The sequence below is a fragment of the Sorex fumeus genome, unplaced genomic scaffold (assembly GCF_029834395.1).
Source record: "Sorex fumeus unplaced genomic scaffold, SorFum_2.1 ptg000063l, whole genome shotgun sequence".
NCBI classification, from domain to species: domain Eukaryota; kingdom Metazoa; phylum Chordata; class Mammalia; order Eulipotyphla; family Soricidae; genus Sorex; species Sorex fumeus.
The window spans coordinates 80,669,991-80,692,034 of NW_026606120.1; the positions used below are offsets into that span (position 1 = coordinate 80,669,991).

Sequence of the window (22,044 nt, forward strand, 5' to 3'; positions counted from 1 at the left end):
TGCGTCCCCCCTCCCCCCGCCCCCTCCGTCAGCAACGGGCTGTGAGGCGGCGGCGGCGGCGAAGGCGAAGGCGAAGGCGAAGGCGAAGGGGGCGGAGAGGGAGGAGCGCGGCGGGACGGGGCTTGGGCCGCGCGTACTTCGGCCGTGGGCTTCCCTCGACGGCGGCGGCGGGAGTCGCTGCGGCTGCGGCTCCAGCAGCAGGTACTGGGCGAGGTGAGTCCGAATACGGGGCCGCTACGCGTCGGAGCCGCGGGAAGCGGCGGTGGGGCCTAGCGAGGGCCCGGGAGCCGCGGCCTGTGCTAACAAAGAGTCGGCGGAGCCCCGGAGCCCCGGAGCTGCCCCGCGCGCCGCCCGCCCCGGCGCCCGCCCTTCTCGCCTTCTCGGCGCGCTCTCGCCCCGGCCGCGGCGGCGGCGGCTTTCCGGAGGCGGCTCCCGCCGTGCAGGGACAGTCCCCGGGAGGACCCGCGCGGCCCCGGCATCGCGGGAGCCCGTGGAGGAGGGCTCGGGCTGTCACGGTGGGAAGACCTGGGTCGGCGAGGGCTCAGCCCGGGGCTCGCCCGCGTCGCCCGACTCCTCTGCGGCCTAGTTAGGAGCCCGGCCGGCGGGAGTGAATAATTTATACGGAGTTGCCGGTGCCTTATGCGGAAACTGCCGTCCTCCCGAGAGTTTGGGGGGCTCGGAGCTCCCCGAGCGGTCGCTTTGGTCAAGCGAAGCCCCCCGTGCCTCACGCTCTCTGGCCGCTCGTGCCGCGCTTCCTCTGACGGTTTTGGGGACATGATGTTTGAGTAGTCTGTGCTTATGCACATTCCCGGAGCCCCTAAAGAGCAGCTGCGTGTTTGTTTTTTGTTTTGTTTTGTTATGGGGGCATCACCTGGCGGTACTGGCTCAGGGCATACTAATCGTGGCTCTGCACTCAGGACTCACTCCCGGTGGAGCTGGAGGAACCATACGGGGTTCCGGGGATCGAACCCGGGTCAGGCACGTGCAAGGCAAGTTCTTTCCCCGCTGCGCGCTCTCTCAGGCTGGAGGTTGCATCTTAACGATTGTAACTGTTCAAGAGCCGGCCCGAGTTCTGACCTTTAGGAAGTAAGTGGTAATTTTTGTTCCAAACAAAAATTAATTTCTAGGTTTCCTGCATGAGCCAAAAGAAAAAAAAATACCTCCTGTGATTTCCTGAACCTGGAAGGGGCAGTCTGTGGTCTAATTTACAGCTAATTCATTCAACACCTATTTTTACCCATGCCTACTGTGTGCCTTTTCCCTAGCGGTTTTGCAGCTTTGTGGTTTGAGCCTTGAAGAAACAAACTTTAAAGTGGGAGGATGATTTGGGGGAGAAGGACTGAAAGCAAACATACAATTTATACTCAGTAGTAGATGATTAGTATTGTAGGGTCAAACAAGTCTGGAAAGATGTTGGGGAATTTTTTGCAATTTGAAGTCGGAATTATTTATGGAGAAGCTGATAGTTATTTTAATTTTCTTTATTTTGGGGGCGATACGCGGCCATGTTCAGGGTTTAGTTCTTGCTCTGCACTTAGGAATTACACCTAGTGGTGCTCAGGACCATATGGGGTGCCAGGGATCAAACCCAAGTCAGCCATGTCCAAGGCAAGTGCTGAACTATCAGTCCAGCCCTGTGGAGAAGCAGATATTTTAACTAAGACTAGAAGAAAGTGAGAGTGAGTTTGAGTTTGTAGTTTTTGAGAAAAGGAAAGGCCTTGAAGAGTAGGACTGAAAAAGAAAAAAAGTGGTAATAGAAAAAGCCCTCTCTTTCAGGCGGTTCAACCATGCTGCTGACCCCTGTTTGATCCCCCAGTATCTTGTATGGTCCCCGAAGTACCACCAGGAGTGACATCTGAGCACAGAGCCAGGAATAAATTCTGAGCATCTCCAAGTGTGGCTCTCCCAAACGAAAGGAACAACAACAACAACAACAACAAAAGCCCTGAAGAGGACAATACTGGCCTGTTAGAGAAGTAGTTTCAAGATCAGTGTACTTGGAGCACTGAGCAAAGAGGGAGTAGTAGGAGATAAGGTCAGGGAAGAAGGATATGGGGAACAAGAACAACCAGGACCTTTTTGTCCTTTATGAGGATTTCATTTTGGCTTGACCTGGGAACTGTCTGAGAGTTCTGAACAGCAAGTGTAAGTGTCGTTTAATAGTAACAGTGTGTTTTACGAAGTGTACTTTATATACATGTTTGAGTTTATCAAATTGATATAAAATCAGCTTAACTGATTTCTTTAACTTAGCAGAGGAAAGCTATGCTTCTAAAATAAGCATAAGTCATCGTTTATTTTACTTCTAAGAAGGTGATGAAATTGTGGGCCTGGGAGATAGTACAACAGGGTTGGTAAGGTGCTTCCCTTGCATGTGGCCCAGGTTTGATCCCAGCATTCTGAGTGGTACCCTGTTTCCGCCAGGAGTAACCCCTGAGCACAGAGCCAGGCTTGTAAACTCTGAGTTCGGTCAGGTGTGGCGCCCAAACAAGCAAAAAAGAAAACCCACACCCAAAAAACAAAATGTTTGAGTTTTATTTAGGCTTTCATTTAAAGCAACATTGTTTATAACATGTTTGATGTTCTAAAGGCCCACTATTGGAAGGAATCACCTGCCATAGAAATTCCTTTCTAAAAACATATAGGATAAAGTGATGTAGTTATTTATAATTAGCTATCTTTAGTCTATTTTATTAAGTTTTGTTTTACTTTTATAAAGTTGTTCAGAACAGTTTGTTATTCAGTATTTCAGCACCAATCCCAGCACCATTACACCTTCCCACCACCAGTATTTCTAATTTTCCCCACTACCACCCCAACCTACCACAATAATAGGTCCTAAATAATTTATTTTGTATTGCTTATTATGAGTAATCTGCTAAAAATGATCAAGGTTTTCTTTGAAGAAAGTGTGTGAAGATTGTTGTATCTCAGCCTGGAGCCATTTAGCCATTGTATAAAGAGATTTGCTAACATGCTACAGGTTAAGCCTTGTATGCTAATATGTACAGTTTTTGTTGTTGTTGTTGTTGTTGTTGTTGTTGTTGTTTTCCCTGCTTTTGGGGTCTCACCCCCGGCGATGCACAGGGGTTACTCCTGGCTCATGCACTCAGGAATTATTCTGGCGGTGCTCAGGGGACCATATGGGATGCTGGGAATCGAACCCCGGTCGGCCGCATGCAAGGCACACGCCCTACCCACTGTGCTATCACTCTAGCCCCAGTGGTTTTTGTGTGTGTGTGTTTTTTTTTTTTTGAGGTCAGTTGCCTTTTACTTTACACCCTATCCAATGTGGTATGATACTCCCGGTGTATCAGTGTATCAGTAACCCCTGTGCATCGCCGGGTGTGACCCATACACAGAGTATGAGATGTCTTCCTTTAGAAATTTTATAATTTCTATAATTTTAAATAGGGAGATACATCTGGAGTTAAGTTTTTAACTGGGTGGTGACTTGGGGTCCAGAGGCATGTCCGCAGCTTGTTTCTTCCCCAGATTTATTTGTGAGTCTCTGGATCATGGCAGTTAATGAGCTTATATGGGCCAGAGGCATTTTGTGGGCGTGCCTTTAGTCTATTTTAAAAGCGGTTTAGATCACATTCTTAGAAGTCAAATTGTCAGCCTTATGGCTGTTTGTTTATTTATTTTTTTGAAGGGGGGGTAGGAAACCTGGTGCTCCTCAGGACTTACTTCTGGCTCTGTGCTCAGGGATCACTCCTGGTTGTGCTTGGGGGACCATATGGAGTGCTGAGATCAAACTCAAGTTGGTCACATGCAAGGCAAGCACCCTATCCACTGTACTATTGCTCCAGCACTTATAACTATGCTTTTTTTTAAGTTCTTTCTCTTGGGTCACACTGAGACCCTGAGGACCGTGGCTGTGTCTGACAAAATTGGCACCTGGTAAACTTTGAGTTACTACTCTGGTTCTGGTGTGGAATTAGGATGACTGAGATAGGAAGTTATTGTAGGAATGAAAGTACAGGTGGAAAGAAGAGGGTGTTCTTCATAGTATTGGGCACATTAAAAGTGGTTGATTATTAATCAATATAAAATTTACTGCTAAGGCCCGACTTAGATTGTTCTTTGTATTGAATTTTGTTTATGATTCTATTATACTGCTCTTTAAAATTCTTATGTGTTTTTGTTTTGTTGTTGTTGGTATTTGGTTTTTAGTTTTGGGACTAAAAAGTGGTGCTCAGAGGTCACTCTTGGTGGTCATGGGAACATCTGAAGTGCTGGGGGGGGGGGGCTGCATGCACAGCCTCTCAGTATCTTAGCCCCACCTCTGTACTGTCTCCAGCCCTTAATGTCTGTCTTTCTTTCTTTCTTTCTTTCTTTCTTTCTTTCTTTCTTTTTTCTTTTGTTATTGTTTTGGGTTCACAAGAGGTGACGCTCAGGATTTACTACTGGCTCTGCACTCAGAGGTCACTCCTGGCTGGGGGACCATATAGGATGCTAGGAATTGAACCTGGGTAGGTCGCGTGCAAGGCAAGTGCCCTACCCTACTGTATAACCACTCCAGCCCCTTTTTGTTTTTTAATTTTATTTTATTTTATAATTAGTTCGCAATCTTTGATTACATTTAATATTCAAACACCAATCCCACCACCGCATTTGCGGCCGCGCGACATCTTATCAGGACATCTTTTTATGACATCTTATTATCTCATTCCTACTTTGGACAAACTTGCAGGCTATCGAATGTAGCCTGCCCACAGGGCAGAGTCTGGCAAACTCCCCGTGGCCTACCAAATATGCCAAATACCAGTAACAATGATGGGTCTCATTCTCCTAAAGAGCCTTGAATATAATCTCAGGGCTAGGATGAAAGAGACGTTACTGGGGCCTGCTCGAGGCAATCGACGAATAACAGGATGATGAAATGAAATGAAAAAAAATGAATCCCACCACCATTACACCTTCCCACCACCATATTTGGGATGTTTCCATCCCAAGCCCCAACCCCTGTCCCAAAGCAAAACCAAAATAATGTATTTTGTCTTGTTTGTTAGGAAAAACTGCTGAAAGTGCTCCCAAAAAAGTAGCCATGGAGGAAAAAGTGTGAAGATTTTTCTGTTTTGGCAGGGACCATTAAGACCTTCTTTAGGATATCACAAACATGTTGTTAAAGGTTGAGTGATGTGAACTTTCATATATATATGTATGTATGAAAAAATATATATGCATATATATATATTTCCCTCTAAGATTGGTTGCCTACTATTTGAATCCCATCAAATGTGGTGTGTTACTCTTGGAGAATGGGTAGGGGGTGTCTTATGATGTGTCTCAAGGCAGTGAATACAGCCTCGACCATGGTGTGTGAGGCTCACCTGACCATGTGGGGAGTGGCCTTGAGCATGGCAGTGGTTGGGTAGTGGAATTTTTTGGCTCCCAGGGCTGGGTCACTTGTTGGGGGGAGAGAGCTCTCACCCACCCCCCTCTGCAGCCCCTTATGTTTTATTTTCAAGAACAATCTTTAAAAAGAAAAATATAGTTGGAAATGTATAATGCATTTCAGAGTATAGTTTAAAATTTTTTTTATGTTTTTTTTTTGTTTTTGGGCCATAATCAGTGCCTCTCAGGGCCTATTTCTGGCTCTGCACTCAGGGATCTTTCCTGATAGACTTGGGAAATCATATGTGATGCAGGGGATTGAACCTGGGTTGGCCCTGTGAAAAGCAAGCACCTTCCCCACTGTACTATTGCTCTGACCTAAGATTGAGATCTTAATATCATAACTACCTCAGACTGGTTAAAAGTCTAAAAATGTATATTCACTAAAATTCTAATGTTGTTTTGGGGGACTTGGGAGACTGTCACTCAGGCTCACTCCCAATGCAGAGCTGTGAGAATGGTCTCATGCCAAGCATGAACTTAGGCCTCCTGTATACAAAGCATATGCACTCTAGATTTCTGAACCTTTAAAACATTTTTTTGTATTGTGGTAAATGGCATATTAAGTGGCAATAAGTTCATCCATTTATTTTGCAGCCATTATCACCACTACCATGGTGCACACAAAGCTCTTCATTTTGTGAAACTGCAACTATGTACCCATTAAACCAAAACTCCCCCTTTCCCCAAGCACCTCCAACCATCTTCCCTGAGTTTGACTGTTTTAGATTGATGGTGTAAGTCTGTTAGCATTATGTCCTCAAAATTTATCCATATATCAGGTCAGAATTTTGTTTATTCTTTGTACCACACCTGACTGTTTAGGGCTTCTTCCTCACTCTGCCCATCACTCCTTGGTGGTGCTGGGGGACCATACGCAGTGCCAGAGATTGAACCTGGATGGGCTGCTTGTAAGGGAAGTGCCTTACAGCAGGCTGTATGATCTCTCTGACCCATAAGACTGAATAATACTGCAGTGTGTGTGTGTGTGTGTGTGTGTGTGTGTGTGTGTGAAGAAAGGTCTTAATAAAGGGAATATCCCCTACATTGGGTCATATACGTTAACTTAGCATTTTAATTTTTCTTATTAACTCTTAGAATACTAGAGAAAAGCAATATATATTGCTTTATATGTATATTCTTACATATATAGTTTATTTGTTCATCATTGGACTCTGGTTGCTTCCATCTTGTCTTTTGACTGTTAGAAATATGCTGCCATGAACATAAGTATACAAATACCTGTTCAGATACCTGCTTTCATTCCCACTAGTAGTATAAAGGGATCCATTTTCTTCACTTCCTTAAGAAAGCTTATTACTTTTTTGTTTTGGGGTCACATCTGGCAATGATCAGGAGTCACTCTTGTTCTGCACTCAGGAATTATTCCTGGTGGTGCTTATGGGACCATATAGAATGTCAGGAATTGAACCCTGCAGGCGCCTTATACACTGTACTATCTCTCCAGCCCATTACTTTTTTAAATAGCCATTCTATTGGGCATAATGTAAGGTGTTTTGTTCTTTGAGTAAATTTGATGTGGCATTATGTAAATTTAAGTAGTACAGCTTAATTTCGCTGTTTATATATTGTAATATGATTGCCATTGTGATTTATCACATTTCCTATTTTCTCCATCATACTATGCATTTACAGCTTTATAACTTATCATTAACAAATTTGTACCCTCAAACACTATCAGTTTTATTTTTCCTAGCCCTCATTTCATGATAACCACCAGAATTTACTGGTCCTCATTTCCGGTTTTGGAGCCATACCCTGTGGTGCACAGGGTTATGTCTGGCTCTGGGAGCCATGTCCTCTGAGATCAAACTGGAGGTGAACTATGCAAGACAAGCACTTTCACTCCTCTGTTTTCTCTCTGTCTGGCCTCTACTCCAAGGGTTTTTTTTGTTTGTTTCTTTTTAGGTATGCCTTTTTTAGATTCCATAGAAGCAGTATCACATAATAGTTATTGTGCTTATTTTGTTTACATAATGTGCTCACAATCCAATTATTGTAAATAGCAAGATATCTTCCTTTACATGACCAAATAATATTCCAGTTGTATGTATATTTTGTCCATCCATTTGTCTTCTTTTATGGGCATTTGGGTCATTTCCATATGTTGGCTATTTTGATTAATTCTGTGATAAATGTGCAAATGCAGTTATTTTGTTGAAATCCTTCTGTTTGGATATATATCAGATGAATTGATAAGTGATTTGGTGGGTGTATTTCCAATTTTTGAGAGGCCAATATATTGATTTTCATAGCAATTGGACCAGATTACATTCTCTGTTGTATAGGATTCTTTTTAGAGATTGTAGTTTTGATTTGCATTTCCTTAATGATATTTTTTTGTTTTTCTTTTGTTTTAAAATCGCTGGAGCGATAGCACAGCGGTAGGGCGTTTGCCTTACAAGCGGCCAACATGGCCGACCCGAGTTCGATTCCTCCGCCCCTCTCCGGAGAGCCCGGCAAGCTACCGAGAGTATTTGATATGCCAGACACAGTAACAACAAAGTCTCCAATGGAGACGTTACTGGGTCCGCTCGAGCAAATCGACGATCAACGGGAGGGCCTTTACCTTTACCTTTTAAAATTGTACATGTTTAGGGAAATTCCATTCATTTTCCTGTTTTATTGTATGGGGTATGGATTGTATGGTGCATGTGGGTGTTTGAGTTTGTTTTTAATTATTGCTTGGGGTTGGGTCATGGGGTGAGCCAGGGTCTCCTCCATTTCTGTCCTGGATTAGGTCTCTCCCATATCTGGGGACTGAACCATTGTGGATCACATACAAGGCAAGTGCCCTAATCCCTGAACTATCTCCCTAGTCCTCAGCTTGTTATTTGTATTTAATCTTTTGATTTGGGGACTGCAGCTGGTGGTGCTTAGGGCTTATTCCTGTCTCTGTGCTCAGGAATCACTCTTGGTGGGACTTGTTGGACTCTGGGGACCATCTGATGCTGGGGATCAAACCTGGGTAGGCTGCATGCAAGGCAGTTACCCTGCTCTCTATGCTGTCTCTTCAGCCTTGAATTCACTATTTTGAATTAATTCTCTGAATGTATTCCTTTTAACATTTTGGTCTTCGTTTGGAGAAATATTTTTAGAGGCAGAGGTGAAGTTTTGCAGCTTGGTGGGAAGAGTGTACCATGTGCACTTTGTTATAGAATGAAAGGTGGATTAGAAGCACACCACGTTTCCTTTAGAATCCACTAAACATTTCATTTTTCTTATTAATGATAAACACAAATCACTGTCAGTGTCCTCCCGTTTTTCATCAATTTGCTCGAGCGGGCCCAGTAATGTCTCCATTATGACAATTGTTACTGTGTTTGGCATATCGAATACGTCACGGGTAGCTTGCCGGGAGGAGGAATCAAACTAGGGTCAGCCATGTTGGCCCTTCGTGCTGTACTATCGCTCCAGCCCGATAAAGATAAATATAAAGAAGAAAACAAATTGAATAATTGCTATAAACATCCTGGCAAATCCTCTAGCTATATTTGTACTTGTATCATGTTTTTGCATAAATTAATCTTCATTTTATAGTCTTTTTAACTCGGTACATAATGGAATACTTATCCCCATATACACATAGTAATTTTAAAATTTTAAACTTAAAATGTTTGTTCCTTTTTTTAAATAATTGCTCTTTTATTTATATGTATTTTTTGGTTTTGGAGCCACACCCAACTGTCCTCAGTACTTACTCCAGGCTCTGTATTCAAGGATCATTCCTGAAGGACTGGGCAGAGATTATATGAGGTGCTGGGGATGAGTTGATGTATGCAAGGCAAGTGCCTTACCTGCTGTGCTATTTCTCTGGCCTCAACAGTTACATTTTAAAATCATTTTTAACTTTGTTTGTTTGTTTGTTTGTTTTGCTTTTGGGGTCACATCTGGTGATGCACAGACAGGGGTTACTCCTGGCTCTGCACTCAGGAGTTACTCCTGGCAGTGCCCAGGGCACCATATGGGATGCTGGGAATTGAACCTGGGTTGGCTGCGTGCAAGGCAAACGCCCTACCCACTGTGCTATCTCTCCAGCCCCTCATTTTAACTTTTTGGATCATTCCCAGCTGTATTTAAGGCTTATGCCTGGATCTGTGCTCAGGGATCACTTGTGACTCTGGGAACCTTGGTCCTGGGGATCAAACTGGCTCACCTCTCTGCCAGCAGCACCTTATGGCCTGGGCATTGAATTTTAAAAATTGATCCTGGAGGTGTTGGATAGGAGGAGACTCTGAGACTATGTGGGAGGGTGTGGTGTTGGAACATTGTGTACATGAAACCCTGTCATTAACAGTATTGTAAGGCATGGTGTTTCAACACAAAAAACTTGATCCTGGAACTTGGATGTACTGTTGTAGCTCAGGGGTAGGGCGCATGCATCAAACTTGTAAGGTCCTAGATTTGGTCCTTAGCTACATATAAATAAATCCTAAAGAAATAATTAGAGTATTCACAAAAGACATAGCTATATTTCACATTGTAGAAATAGTGGGCAAATACATTGCTGTTTAAAGATATTTAATTATGATGTTAGATGAAGACATCAGTGTAGTAAGGATTCAATGTTTGGGTTGTTAATATACATGTATATCACTGTCACTGTTGCTGTCCTCCCGTTGTTCATTGATTTGCTCCAGCAGGCCCAGTAACGTCTCCATTGTGAGACTTGTTGTTACTGTGTTTGGCATATCGAAGACGTCATGGGTAGCTTGCCAAGCCTTGCCGTGCAGGCGAGATACTCTCTCGGTAGGTTGCCAGGCTCTCCTTGAGGGGCGGAGGAATCGAACCTGGCAAACGCCCTGCCTGCTATGCTATAGCTTCAGCCCATGCATGTATTTACATAGACAAAAATTAGCATAAGACATCAACAAAATTAAGTAACTGAGTAAGAGGACATTTTAAGTAGTTTCAAATTTTGTTTCATTTTTGCATTTTGAGTTCTCTGCTTTTCTGCAGACATAGGTATCTTGTCAGGACAAAAGGCTTTTTTTGAAAGATAAAAGATGCTGATTTTTGTGGCTTAGAGAAACAGCACAGCAGGTAAGGCATTTATTTGCCGTGCATACAGACGACTCGGGTTCAGTCCTGGGCACTACATATGGTCCTGGAGTGGGAGCATCAAGCTGAGCCAGGAGTAGGCCCTGAACACAGCTGGTTGTGGCCCCAACACAAAAAGTGTTGCTTTTAAACTCAGGAAATTTCTTAATTCGTAGCCATAGGCTTTTTTTGGCCACATGGATAGAGATTTATTGAGTAGTTGTTCAATAAATGCATAGATAATTAGATATTAATATAAATAGTTTCTCTAAATTTTCAAGGCTTAGGTTTTTCTTTTTTTAAGTTCATTTTATTTTTATAAAGTTGTTCACAGTAATTCATTACATTTAATATTCGACCACCAATCCCACCATCATTTACACCTTCCCACCACTGTATTTCTAATGTTTTCATCACAAACCCCAAACTTTGCCCCCAAGCAGAGCCAGAGTTCTTTTTTTTGTATTGCTTGTTATGAATAATCTGCTAAAAATGATCCAAAAAGTTTCCTTAGAGGAAAGCGTGTGAAGATTGCTGTATTTTACCAAGGAACCATTAAGCCCTTCTATAAGAGAACATGTTGTTAAAGGTTAAACCTTGTGTGCATATATATATATTTTTTTTTCTGTACGTATATTCTCCCCCGTAAGATTGGTTGCCTTCTACTTCAAACTCTATCAAATGTGGTATGCTACTCTTGGTACACTAGTGGTGTAAAGTATGGGATGTGGCATGGCCACATTTGTCCACACCTTCCTGTCCTCAAGGATCATTACTGGAAGTGCTTGGGGGACCGTATGGGAAGCCGGGGATTAGACCTGGGTCTGCTGCATGCAAGACAATTAATTGGTTTACCGACTGTATTATCTCTCCAGTCCCATCTTTTTTTTTTTTCCTTTTTGGGTAACACCCAGCAATGCTCAGGGGTTACTCCTGGCTTTGCACTCAGGAATTACTCCTGGCAGTGCTCAGGGGACAATATGGGCTGCTGGGGATCGAACCCAGGTCAACCACGTGCAAGGCAAATGCCCTACCTGCTGTGCTATCGCTCCAGTCCATATATATGTCTTATATTCTCTGAGAGGGGCGGAGGAATCAAACTCGGGTTGGCCATGTTGGCCGCTTGCAAGGCAAACACCCTACCCACTGTGCTATCGCTCCAGCCCAAGGGGATACTAAATGTATTAAATACTTTTAAAAAGGTATATATTAAATTCTTGTACTGGGGAGATGGTTCATAGGACTGGAGTGCTTGCTGTGGATGCAGGAGCCCCAATTTTAATTCCCTGGTTCTGTTTTTCACCCCAGGGCACCTTGCACGAGGATTAGCCCTTAAGCTCTACTTGTTGGGAGCCCCCCAATATACATACATTCATATATATATGCATTCATACATACATAGTGCATTCTTAATTAGGTTGATAGCCTAAAAAAATTTTCTGTTTTATAAAATGAGATTTTTATTTTAGCATATTGCGTGTGAAGTACTAAATTTGAGAGACAAAATTTTAAGAAAAAGTTGTAGGAGACTGGGGAGATGGCTTAAGTATTGTACATTTGCCCTAGCATATGCAGGGTCCTACATTTGATCCCCAGCACCACCTAGACTCCAGTGTGTTCCCTATTTTAAAAAATTAGTTGTAGACACCCAAAAAGAGAGAGCAAAAGAGAATGCCTTGCCATAGAGGCAGGGTAGGGTAGAGGAGACGAGGTGGGGGTGGTGGTAGGGGTGCTGGGGCCATTGGTTGTGGAAAATGGGCACTGGTAGAGGGATGGGTACTTGATCATTGTATGACTGAAACACAAGCATGAAAGTTTATAAGTCTGTAACTGTACGGTGATTCACTAATAAAAAAATTAAAAAACAAAATTAGTTGTAGGAAGAAGTTGGAAGAGACTTAAAGCCCAGAGATTTTTACTTTAAATGTTGAATTTAGGGGCAGAAGAGACAGTACAGTAGGTAGGGTCCTTTCCTTGCACACAAAACTGCTAATTTGGGTCAATCCCTGTTAACCCATATGATTCTCCCAGCACTGCTAAAATTCAAAACGAACAATAGAAGATAAATTTGAATTTATATTAGCGTGTCTTGTTTTTTTACAGATTAAGCATTGGCACCATGAACTGGAATAAAGGTGGCCCTGGCACTAAGAGGGGATTTGGCTTTGGAGGTTTTGCCATTAGTGCTGGAAAGAAGGAGGAACCAAAACTTCCACAACAGTCCCATAGTGCCTTTGGGTCAACCAGCTCAGCTTCTGGATTTGGAAAGTCAGCTCCACCACAGCTCCCTTCTTTCTACAAAATTGGATCTAAACGGGCCAACTTTGATGAAGAAAATGCGTAAGTGGTAATTCCGTGTGACGTAACAAAGCTCGGGCTTTGAAATAATCTTTTTTCATCAACAGCCATCAAGGAAAAGAAACAGTATAGAGGATGGGATGCTTGCCTTGCATGCAGCTGACCCAGGTTTGATCTCTGGCACCACATATGGTCCCCCTAGCCAGGCCAGAAGGGTCCCTGAGCACAGCCAAAAGTGAACGTTGAATAGAGTTGGATGTGTTCCAGACTAAAACCCAAAAATTTTTCCCAATTAATAATGTCTTAAATTGGTTATCTTACTGAATTACATTGTTTCCAATAAGTTAAATCATCAGGTTTATGTATATTGTAAGGACTATAATGCTTATGGGTTGCTTATAATGACTTACTCAAAATAAAAGGAATTCTTTGAAAAACAGAGAACAGGTGAGTTTTAAATAATCCATGTGGGGTTTGGTGGTCTTTATTGAAATCTTTTTGATACCATATAAAGTTGATATCTTAGACAGTTGTTAGAACCAGTAAAAGCAGTTGCCTGAACAGCTGAGTCCTTAACACTGTTATTTTGTAACATCTTATTGTTAATGGTAGGAAAATATACTCATTATTTTCAGAAAAGCATTCACTTAAAAATTGTTGCCTTGGCTGTGTTTGGTATTCAGGCCCACTGGTTCTTAGAGACCCCCAGAATTAAACCAGCCTGCAGTGGTGGGACAAGGGGGCATTGTAGGAGTGTAAAATACTGAAGATTCAACTCAGAACTTAATGTATGCAAGACCTAATATATGAGGAATACATACTCCTAAGTTGTGTCACAGCCCCCAGTTAATCAGTTAATGGGTTTGTTTTTTGGTTGTTTTGGGGGGTTTTGTTTGTTTTGGTGTTTGTTTTTTGGTTTGTTTTGGGGTCATTCTTGGCAGGCCTATTGAGCTACTGCTTTCATGCTCAGGGGATCATGCAGCTGACTCAGGTTCAATCCCTGGAACCATAAATGGTCCTCTGAGCACCACATGGGATTTCAAATCCAACCCTGGTTGACTGTGTGCAAAGCAAGTGCCCTGCCTGCTGTACTATCTCTCTCGCCTCTCATTCTAGAAGCTTGTGATTTTTTTTTCCAGTTTTATTGCTTTTGGGGGGAGGGGGCAGAGGTCGCACCTGGCAATGCTCGGGTTACTTCTGGCTCTGCACTCAGAAATTACTCCTGGCGGTGCTTATGGGATGCTGGGGATCGAACCTGGGCCTACTATGTGCAAGGCAAATACCCTACCTACTATACTATTGCTTTGGCCCACATAGCTTAATTCTTATTGGTCAGTCACTAATTTGATCTGTATAATTAAAACTTATTAAGATTTATCGTCATTGGCAGAGCCTGACAAGCTCCCCATGGCGTATTCTCTATGCCAAAAACAGTAACAAGTCTCACAATGGAGACATTACTGGTGCCTGCTTGAGCAAATCGATGAACAGTAGGAGGACAGTGCTACAGTGCATTATCATAAAAATTCTCTGTTAAAAAATTTATTGATTTACAAATTACTCACTTTATTGGTGCATTTTAATTTCAGGTATTTTGAAGATGAGGAGGAAGACTCTAGCAATGTTGATTTACCTTACATTCCTGCTGAAAACTCGCCTACCCGCCAGCAATTCCATTCCAAGCCTGCAGATTCTGACAGCGATGATGATCCCTTGGAGGCATTCATGGCTGAAGTGGAGGCATGTATCAGTTGTTTTATTTAGATATTTAACAGTCAGGGTTGGAGAGATTGCCTATAGGGCTGAGCACATGTGTTGTCTGCTGGAGAACTAGGCACTGCTTAGTCCCCTGAGCACTGTGAGAGCAACCTCTAAGCACTACCATCAGGTGTCGCCCAAAATCAATAAAAACTAAAAGTACCACATCTCTTTTGTTTGTTTTGGGGTCACATTTGGTGGTGCTCAGGGCTTCTGACTCAGTGCTCAGGGTCATTCTGCTCGGGCTTGGGGGATCATATGGGGTGCTGGAAATTGAACCCAGGTTAGCTGCATGCAAGGCAGGTACCTCTTTTTAATTTTTTATTGTTTTAGAATTTTATTCTTTTATGTACAATTTGTTTTTTTTTTTTTGTCCAGTTCTGGTGATCCACCCAAAGCTTCACTCATGTAAGGCAAGCACTCACTCCTTCTGAGCCACATTTCTGGTCCCCAAATAACAATTTCTTAAATTTACTTCTACCTCCCCTGTAACGTTTTCAGAGGTGATAGGACTGTAGAGATTTGAATTATAATGTTTGAACAAAATAACTCCCAAATTTGCATCCCTGTGTTTTCATGATTCTTGGTATATTCTTAAAGTAGAATGAGCATTCTCCATTTAAAAATCTGTATTCTATGCAATTTTGAAGGAGTGTGAGGGGCTCTTTCAAGCAGTGCTCAGGGGTATAAGAGACCCTGTCTGGTGATTATTAGTCAAGTGGGCCTGTGGTTTAGCGTTAGAAACCAAGAACATCAGGCTGTGAGGCCACTTTAGCAGTGCTTGGGGACCTCTGGGGCTATACCTGGCAGTGTTCTGGCCTCCACAGCTATATCTACAAAGTATCTGGATATTGTGGAAAGAACTGAGGTTGGCTGAATGCAAGGTATGTACCTTAACCCCTTTACTATTCTTGGACCACCTGTATTCTGTACTTTAAAAGAAATTGGGGAGTGGTGTTTATAATACTATTAATAATGGTTTCTCATGGACATAACACCACACCCATCACCAGTATAACTGTCTTCCTCCTCCAAGGAACCCTCCAACTCAATTGTGTGGGTCACTTCACCCATTATATTGCCTTTGTATCTTTGTTACTACCTCAAGTATGTATCTTTAAGTCCCATACATGAGAGATTTCTGTATCTGTCCCTTTCATTCTGATTTTACTCAGCATGATACCTGCTAGTTCAGAAACCCAAGCTTTAATAAAAAGATACCCTACTAAATGGGAGAAAATATTGCACATACCCGTGACGTGGGCTGGAGCGGTAGCACAGCGGTAAGGTGTTTGCCTTGCACGCAGCCAACATGGCCGACCTGAGTTCGATTCCTCCGCCCCTCTCGGAGAGTCCGGCAAGCTACCGAGAGTATCTCGCCTGCACGGCAGAGCCTGGCAAGCTACCCGTAACGTATTCGATATGCCAAACACAGTAACAACAAAGTCTCCAATGGAAACGTTACTGGGCCCGCTCGAGCAAATCAATGAACAATGGGAGGACAGTGACAGTGACCTGTGACGTATTTGATATGCCAAACACGGTAACTAGTGTCACAATGGAGACGTTACTGGGCCCGCTGAGCAAATTGATGAACAATGGGAGGACAGTGGCAGTGACTTCTGATAAGGTTCGATATCCAAGATCTATAAAGCACTACTCAACTTGCCAACGAAAAATCCAGTGATCCATCCATAAATGGGATGAAGAAATGAATGTCATCCATATTAGAGAAACACAAATCAAAACAACAGTGTGCCATTTATGTGCCTTTCAGAATGGCATATATCAAGAAATCTGGAGTGGGGCTGAGTGATAGAACAACTTGCTGGGTGTTTTCCTTGCACACAGCCGACCCCGGCTCGATCCTTATCATCTCATTTGGTTCCCTGAGCACTGCCAAGAGTGATCTTTGAGTCCAAAGCCAGGAGTAGCCTAGACTTTTCTGGGTATGGTCTCAAAACAAAGAAAAAGAAATCTGGAAACAGCCAATGAAGGCAGGGTTGAGAAAAGAATCTTCCACTGTTTGGAATGTATCCTGTACTTTTGATGCTGATTTGTTAATACCTACATTATCATTAACATCTATTACTTTCCTCTAGAAATTAAAACTTGTGTCTTGCTGCTTTCTTAAAACTTTTCCCTCTTTTCCCCCTTTAATGAGTGTGTCAAATATAGAAGCTTGTGCTCTACCACTGAGTTACAAACCCTTTTGTTGTTTTTTGGGTGGCCACGCCTGGTGATGCTCAGGTTTAACTCCTGGCTGTGTCAGGGATCAAACCCTGCTGGGCCATGCGCAAGGCAAGTGTCCTATCTGCTTGTACTATCTCTCGAGACCTACTCCATTCTTATTATGAAAAAAAAAAAAGGAAATGTACGAAAGAATAATATGACATGAGCCCCCATATACACTTTTGGGTGGCGGAGAAATTAGTGGGTTTTGGGTCTCAAGAGCACTACAACCTGTAGTGCTTTGGGGTACTTGTCTCTACTTGGCTTTTACTCCTGGTGGTGCTTAGACCATGCAGAATGCCTTAACCTCTGTGGCTCCCATTTAGTAACTTCAGGCCAATCTGTTTTAATCTAACCTTTTTCTCTCATTTTAATGCATTTCAGTTATGCATTTCATCCATCTTTGTTTTTTGAACTCTTAAAGTTTCTTTTGTTTGTTTTCTTTTTTTGTTTGGGGCACCATAACTGGCAGTGCTCGGGGGACCAAGTGGGATGGCAGGATCAAACCTGGGTTGACTCATGCAGTGCAAGCACCCTAGTCACAGTATATCATTGTACAAAAGGAAATCATTAGATGTAAGCTATTGTCTTTTCCCTCCCCTTTTGGGCCATACCTAGCAGTGGTGCTCAGGTTTTACTTCCATCTTGCAGTCAGGGATCACTTTGGCCAACTGGAGATCAAATCCGTGTGCCTTGTACAAGACAAATGTCTTACTCACTATAGTAACTCTGACCCTCTCTTAATTTAGGGGGGGTGGGTGTTGGGTCATACCCAGCCATGCTCAGAGCTTACTCCTGGCAATGCTTGGGGGAACATATGGGACATCGGGGATTGAACCTGGGTCAGCCACATCCAAGACAATTCTGTACCCACTGTACAGTCACTCAGCCGGTCTGTGCATTCCTTAGTGACCTGTATCTAATTGGAACACTTAATTTGATTGTGAATAATTTGTGTCATTAGTGTAGCATGTTCTTTAGTTTCAGTTCTACATTGTCAAAAGCTTATCAGTCTTTTTGTCAAGTGTATAATCATTTGACACATTAAGTCCAATTCATCATCTTTCATCCTTAGCCATGTGTTAAATCTTACTTCTTTTAATGGCATTAAAATCATAATCATCTTGGCTTTAATTTCTTCCTTTTAATTTCTTTTTAGCACACTATCAGTCATCATGCATTTCATTTAGTACTCAGAGTAGCATTGGGAATCGGCAGAAAAAATACGCATGTGTGTAAACTTTTTTTAGGTAGTAGGAAAATTGAACTTTTATTTGGGGGGCCAGGGCATTAGACCACACTCAGTGGTTCTTGGGGCTTACTCCTGGCTCTGCAATCAAGGATCACTCATGGTGGGGCTCAGGGGACCATATGGGTGCTGGGGATTGAACCCATGTTGGACATGTGCAATGCGAGCACCCACCCTCTTCTCTGGATCTGGCCCAGGAAAATTGAACTCTTTTTCCTTTTTTCTTTCTAATTAAAAATACTGTGTTTTACAAAGTTGCTCATTATACAGTCTCGGGCATTTAGTGTTCTAATAGCACCAGTAGAAAATTGAACTCTAAGATATTCAAACCCTTAACCTCTGATGACATTGATGTTATGTGGCAGAGTTGGTGTTCATCTAATTTTCCTTGTTTAGTAGTTCTGATACCTTCCATTTGGAATCATCACGCTTGCATTGTAGTTCACTTTATAATGAAGAAATAAGTTTCTGAGCTCTGGTCTCACCAAATAGTAGAAAGTAAGACGCAATGGCCATGTGACTTAATAGCATTTAGATCATTAACTGGAATACTGTATTTCAGATATATATAATTCAGTATAGTCAAATATCTAGGCACTTGTCTTCAAAAAAGTATTGAAAAGCAATTTGATTACATTAAGATTCAGATGTCAAAATGGATAGTTATCGCTGTCATAACACTTGTTTAAATATGAACGTTGTTTTTGTAGATATTTCTCTTTTAGCATTTTTAATTGGTATGACTCCATATAGTCTTTGTTTTATTAGGATCAGGCGGCTAGAGATATGAAGAGACTTGAGGACAAGGACAAGGAAAGAAAAAACGTAAAGTAAGTTACTTTCTTCTCTTTCCAAATATTACATGAAAATTGTAAATTATTATAAAGCTTATTCCCCCACAGTTTATAGAGAAAAATGAAAATACCAAAATTTCTTGGCTTGAAGTTAGCCCTGTATATTTTGTACGTAATAGAAATGACAAAAGACTGCATTTGCATAATTTTAATTATTTTTGGTAGAGTAGTATTTTATCAAATACTATAAATTTTTTAGTGAGTTCAGGAATGACCTAAAAGATTTAAAGTGAGCATAATAACTAAAATATGGGCTTGTTTCATTTTTGTTTTGTAGTTAAGGTAAAGTAGGTTAATGCCCATTGATTATAAGCAATTAATGATTTTATTATTAGAAACTATAGTATTAATAAATAATAAAACTATATAAAGAGTGATGCCATACCTTAGCAACCCGAACAGAACTTGAAGTACTTTATTTGGGAAAGAAAATCCTTCTCTTTCCTCTTAAAGTCTTTTGCTGCAAGGCACATATAGGGTTGTTTTTTTAGAGTATTTTTCTCACTTTGTTTTGCAGTCATTGCTCTAGTTCTTCCCTAAGGTCACAGGCCATGTGGAGGTTCAGTCCTGTCTTTGATGCTTACTCTGTGTTGCATCCTGTTCCAGCTGCCTCACACCGATGTGTTACTTTTGAGGAATCTGAGGAATAGCAAGTGCTATAGTTTAGGCAAAAAGTCCAGTGAAAAGAGATGGCTATAGGAACAAAGCAACGGTTCTTTTTTTAGTTTTCTAGATAAACAAGTAGTAGTCACACCCCTTTCTCAATGTGGTCAGTTTAGGAATTTTAATCCTAATTTTAGGAAAGAATTGATAGTTTTTTTTTCCTGTCCCCAGTGGTTTTGATAGAAAGCAGTTATTCCAGAACTAGAACTGTGTTGTGACATTCTTTCTACTGTATATCAAAATTTTTCTTTTAATAAAAAAAGGCTTTTCACAACTGCACTGTGTTTGTTTTGTGGGATTCACAGAGCTAGGATCCTTGAGTATCTTCTCCTTAAAAGTTTTTCCTCCTCATACCCTTGTTTTAGTAAATTGATGTTTCTAGGGATCCCATATCATCCCATTCTGAATAAATGTAAATCACAGTTGCTTTTAAGAATGAAACCACACGTATAAAAGAGGTTGATAGTTTACAGTATTCTTATTGCTGCTTTGTTATTGTTAGTGTTGAGAGTTCCTGTGCTGTATGGAATTCAACACTAATCTGTAAGTGTGGAGCTGGGTATGTGGAACATTTGCAGGGAAGTTTGTTTCTCCGCTTGTTTTTCCAGGGGTATTCGAGATGACATTGAAGAGGAAGATGACCAAGTGAGTTTCTATGCAGTATTTCTATCTTTCATTTTTACTCCACAAGATCTGTACTGGGTACATGTTAGAGCTTGACTTTAACCAAAATGGCCATTCCTTATGTTCTATAAGGAATGTCATTTTATTTGCCTCTTTTCTACCTGTGTGACTAATTGGTAATAATAAAGATTCACATGCCTTACTGCATATTGAAGAGGAAACTTGATCAGCTATGACATCAAAAACAAGTACCAGCTTTATTCAACTTTTTTAATCCAATATTAATATTTACTCTGACAACTAGAGTAGTGTGGGATATACTGATGGCCTGTAGCAACATCTAAGTGCTGCCTCTTTCAAAGGGTTCTACTTTGTGACTCTCTATTTCAAGATGGAACATAGGACTGTGTTTTGAATATTTTTTCCCCAGTGTTCAGTTATGGGGTGGTGTAAAGAGAACCCACGTAAATAGTAGTCCTTTCCAGGTTTGTGTCAGCTTTCAGACTTGGATTGGTAAAGCCACAGATGTGTTTCCACAGTTCTGGGAAGGGTAGACAGACACCCCACCCCAGAAAGGCTATGGAATAAGTAGATTTATGAATTTTAAAAAAGAGTCAGATCTTTTTATGTCTTAAAATCATTTATTGTCTTTTAAAAAGTTAAATCATTTTATAGTATGTTCTCATTTCTTCTGATTGTCCATTTGACTACTTCTGTTGAATCATGCTAGTAAAAGTCTTGTTTGGTAGCTATTCTAAACTATAATCATCTGGTACACTGTACCTGTTTACAGGAGCTGAAATGTTCTGAATTGTACTTGGGAATGATTATGTTATTGTGCTTTCCTGCAGGAAGCTTATTTTCGGTACATGGCAGAAAATCCAACTGCTGGTGTGGTGCAAGAGGAGGAGGAAGATAATTTGGAATATGATAGTGATGGAAATCCAATTGCACCTTCCAAAAAAATCATTGATCCTCTTCCTCCCATTGATCATTCAGAGGTATATTCTTCTTGAATTTGATTTTTTTTTCAAGCTGATAACAAGTTTTGGTTTTAATATTTAGGTTGACCCAACATCTGAGTCCTTCTGATTCATACTCTCTATTTTATATGAGAGTGTTTGTCCTTTTGGATCTTGTCATCCATTTCTGAGTGGTTGAGACTAAAATTCCCTTTAAGCTTTACAGCCTGTGTAGTTCAAGAGACAGCTGAATCACTTGCTAAAATCTGATTTTAGGTTAAGAATATGTTTTGAGGACAGATCAATTATACTCATTTTCTAGATTACCACTAACAATTTCCTTTTCAATATGGACCTTTGAGCTGCGTTTGGAATTTTTGATTCTGGGCCATACTGAACATACTGAGTGGTACTTAGTAACTAATCCCAGCTCTGTGCTTGGGCTTTGTGATGCTCGGGGGACCATGCAGTGTCAGGGATCAAACCTGAGCTCCTGCGTACAGAGCATGCTCTCAGCGCAGCCAGTTGGTGTCTGTCACTGACTCTGTGTTTAAAACTATTGCTCCTAGATCTGGGATAGGAAAGCCTGTTTCTTCAAAGTGGATCCAGGAACTGTAGGTTCTTTATATCAGGAGAAGGAAGTGGGGATATCCTTACACTTTCATGGGGGAGGAGAGTAGAACAGTGTTTCTAATGTAGATAAGTGGTTCCCAAAACTTACTTTTCCTTAGCCCCCTTTTAAGGAAAAGTAACAATTATCACTCAGAAACTGAAATGTACCCTCCTCCCCCTCCCAAATCTGTCTTTAAGACTTAGCTTCTTTTCTTGAGGTAGGAGTAGGCGGCTGGATATTGGGCCACACTCTTGATATTTGGGCTGTTCCTGACTCCTCAAGAGTGACCCCTGGCAGTGCTTAGTTAATCATGTACAATGATGAACCAGG

At 41.6% G+C, this 22,044-nt stretch overlaps 1 protein-coding gene across 1 annotated transcript in view; it reads left to right on the forward strand.

Moving 5' to 3' along the window:
- Positions 1 to 81: 81 nt before the first annotated feature.
- Positions 82 to 22,044, forward strand: part of DDX42 (DEAD-box helicase 42) — a 40,301-nt gene continuing 18,338 nt past the window's right edge. Inside the window, exons 1-6 of the mRNA XM_056127454.1 lie at positions 82 to 213; positions 12,565 to 12,801; positions 14,349 to 14,499; positions 18,767 to 18,828; positions 20,124 to 20,160; positions 20,991 to 21,140. Coding sequence (XP_055983429.1) covers positions 12,581 to 12,801; positions 14,349 to 14,499; positions 18,767 to 18,828; positions 20,124 to 20,160; positions 20,991 to 21,140 — 621 coding nt within the window. The 5' untranslated portion in view covers positions 82 to 213; positions 12,565 to 12,580. The remainder of the gene's footprint in view (positions 214 to 12,564; positions 12,802 to 14,348; positions 14,500 to 18,766; positions 18,829 to 20,123; positions 20,161 to 20,990; positions 21,141 to 22,044) is intronic.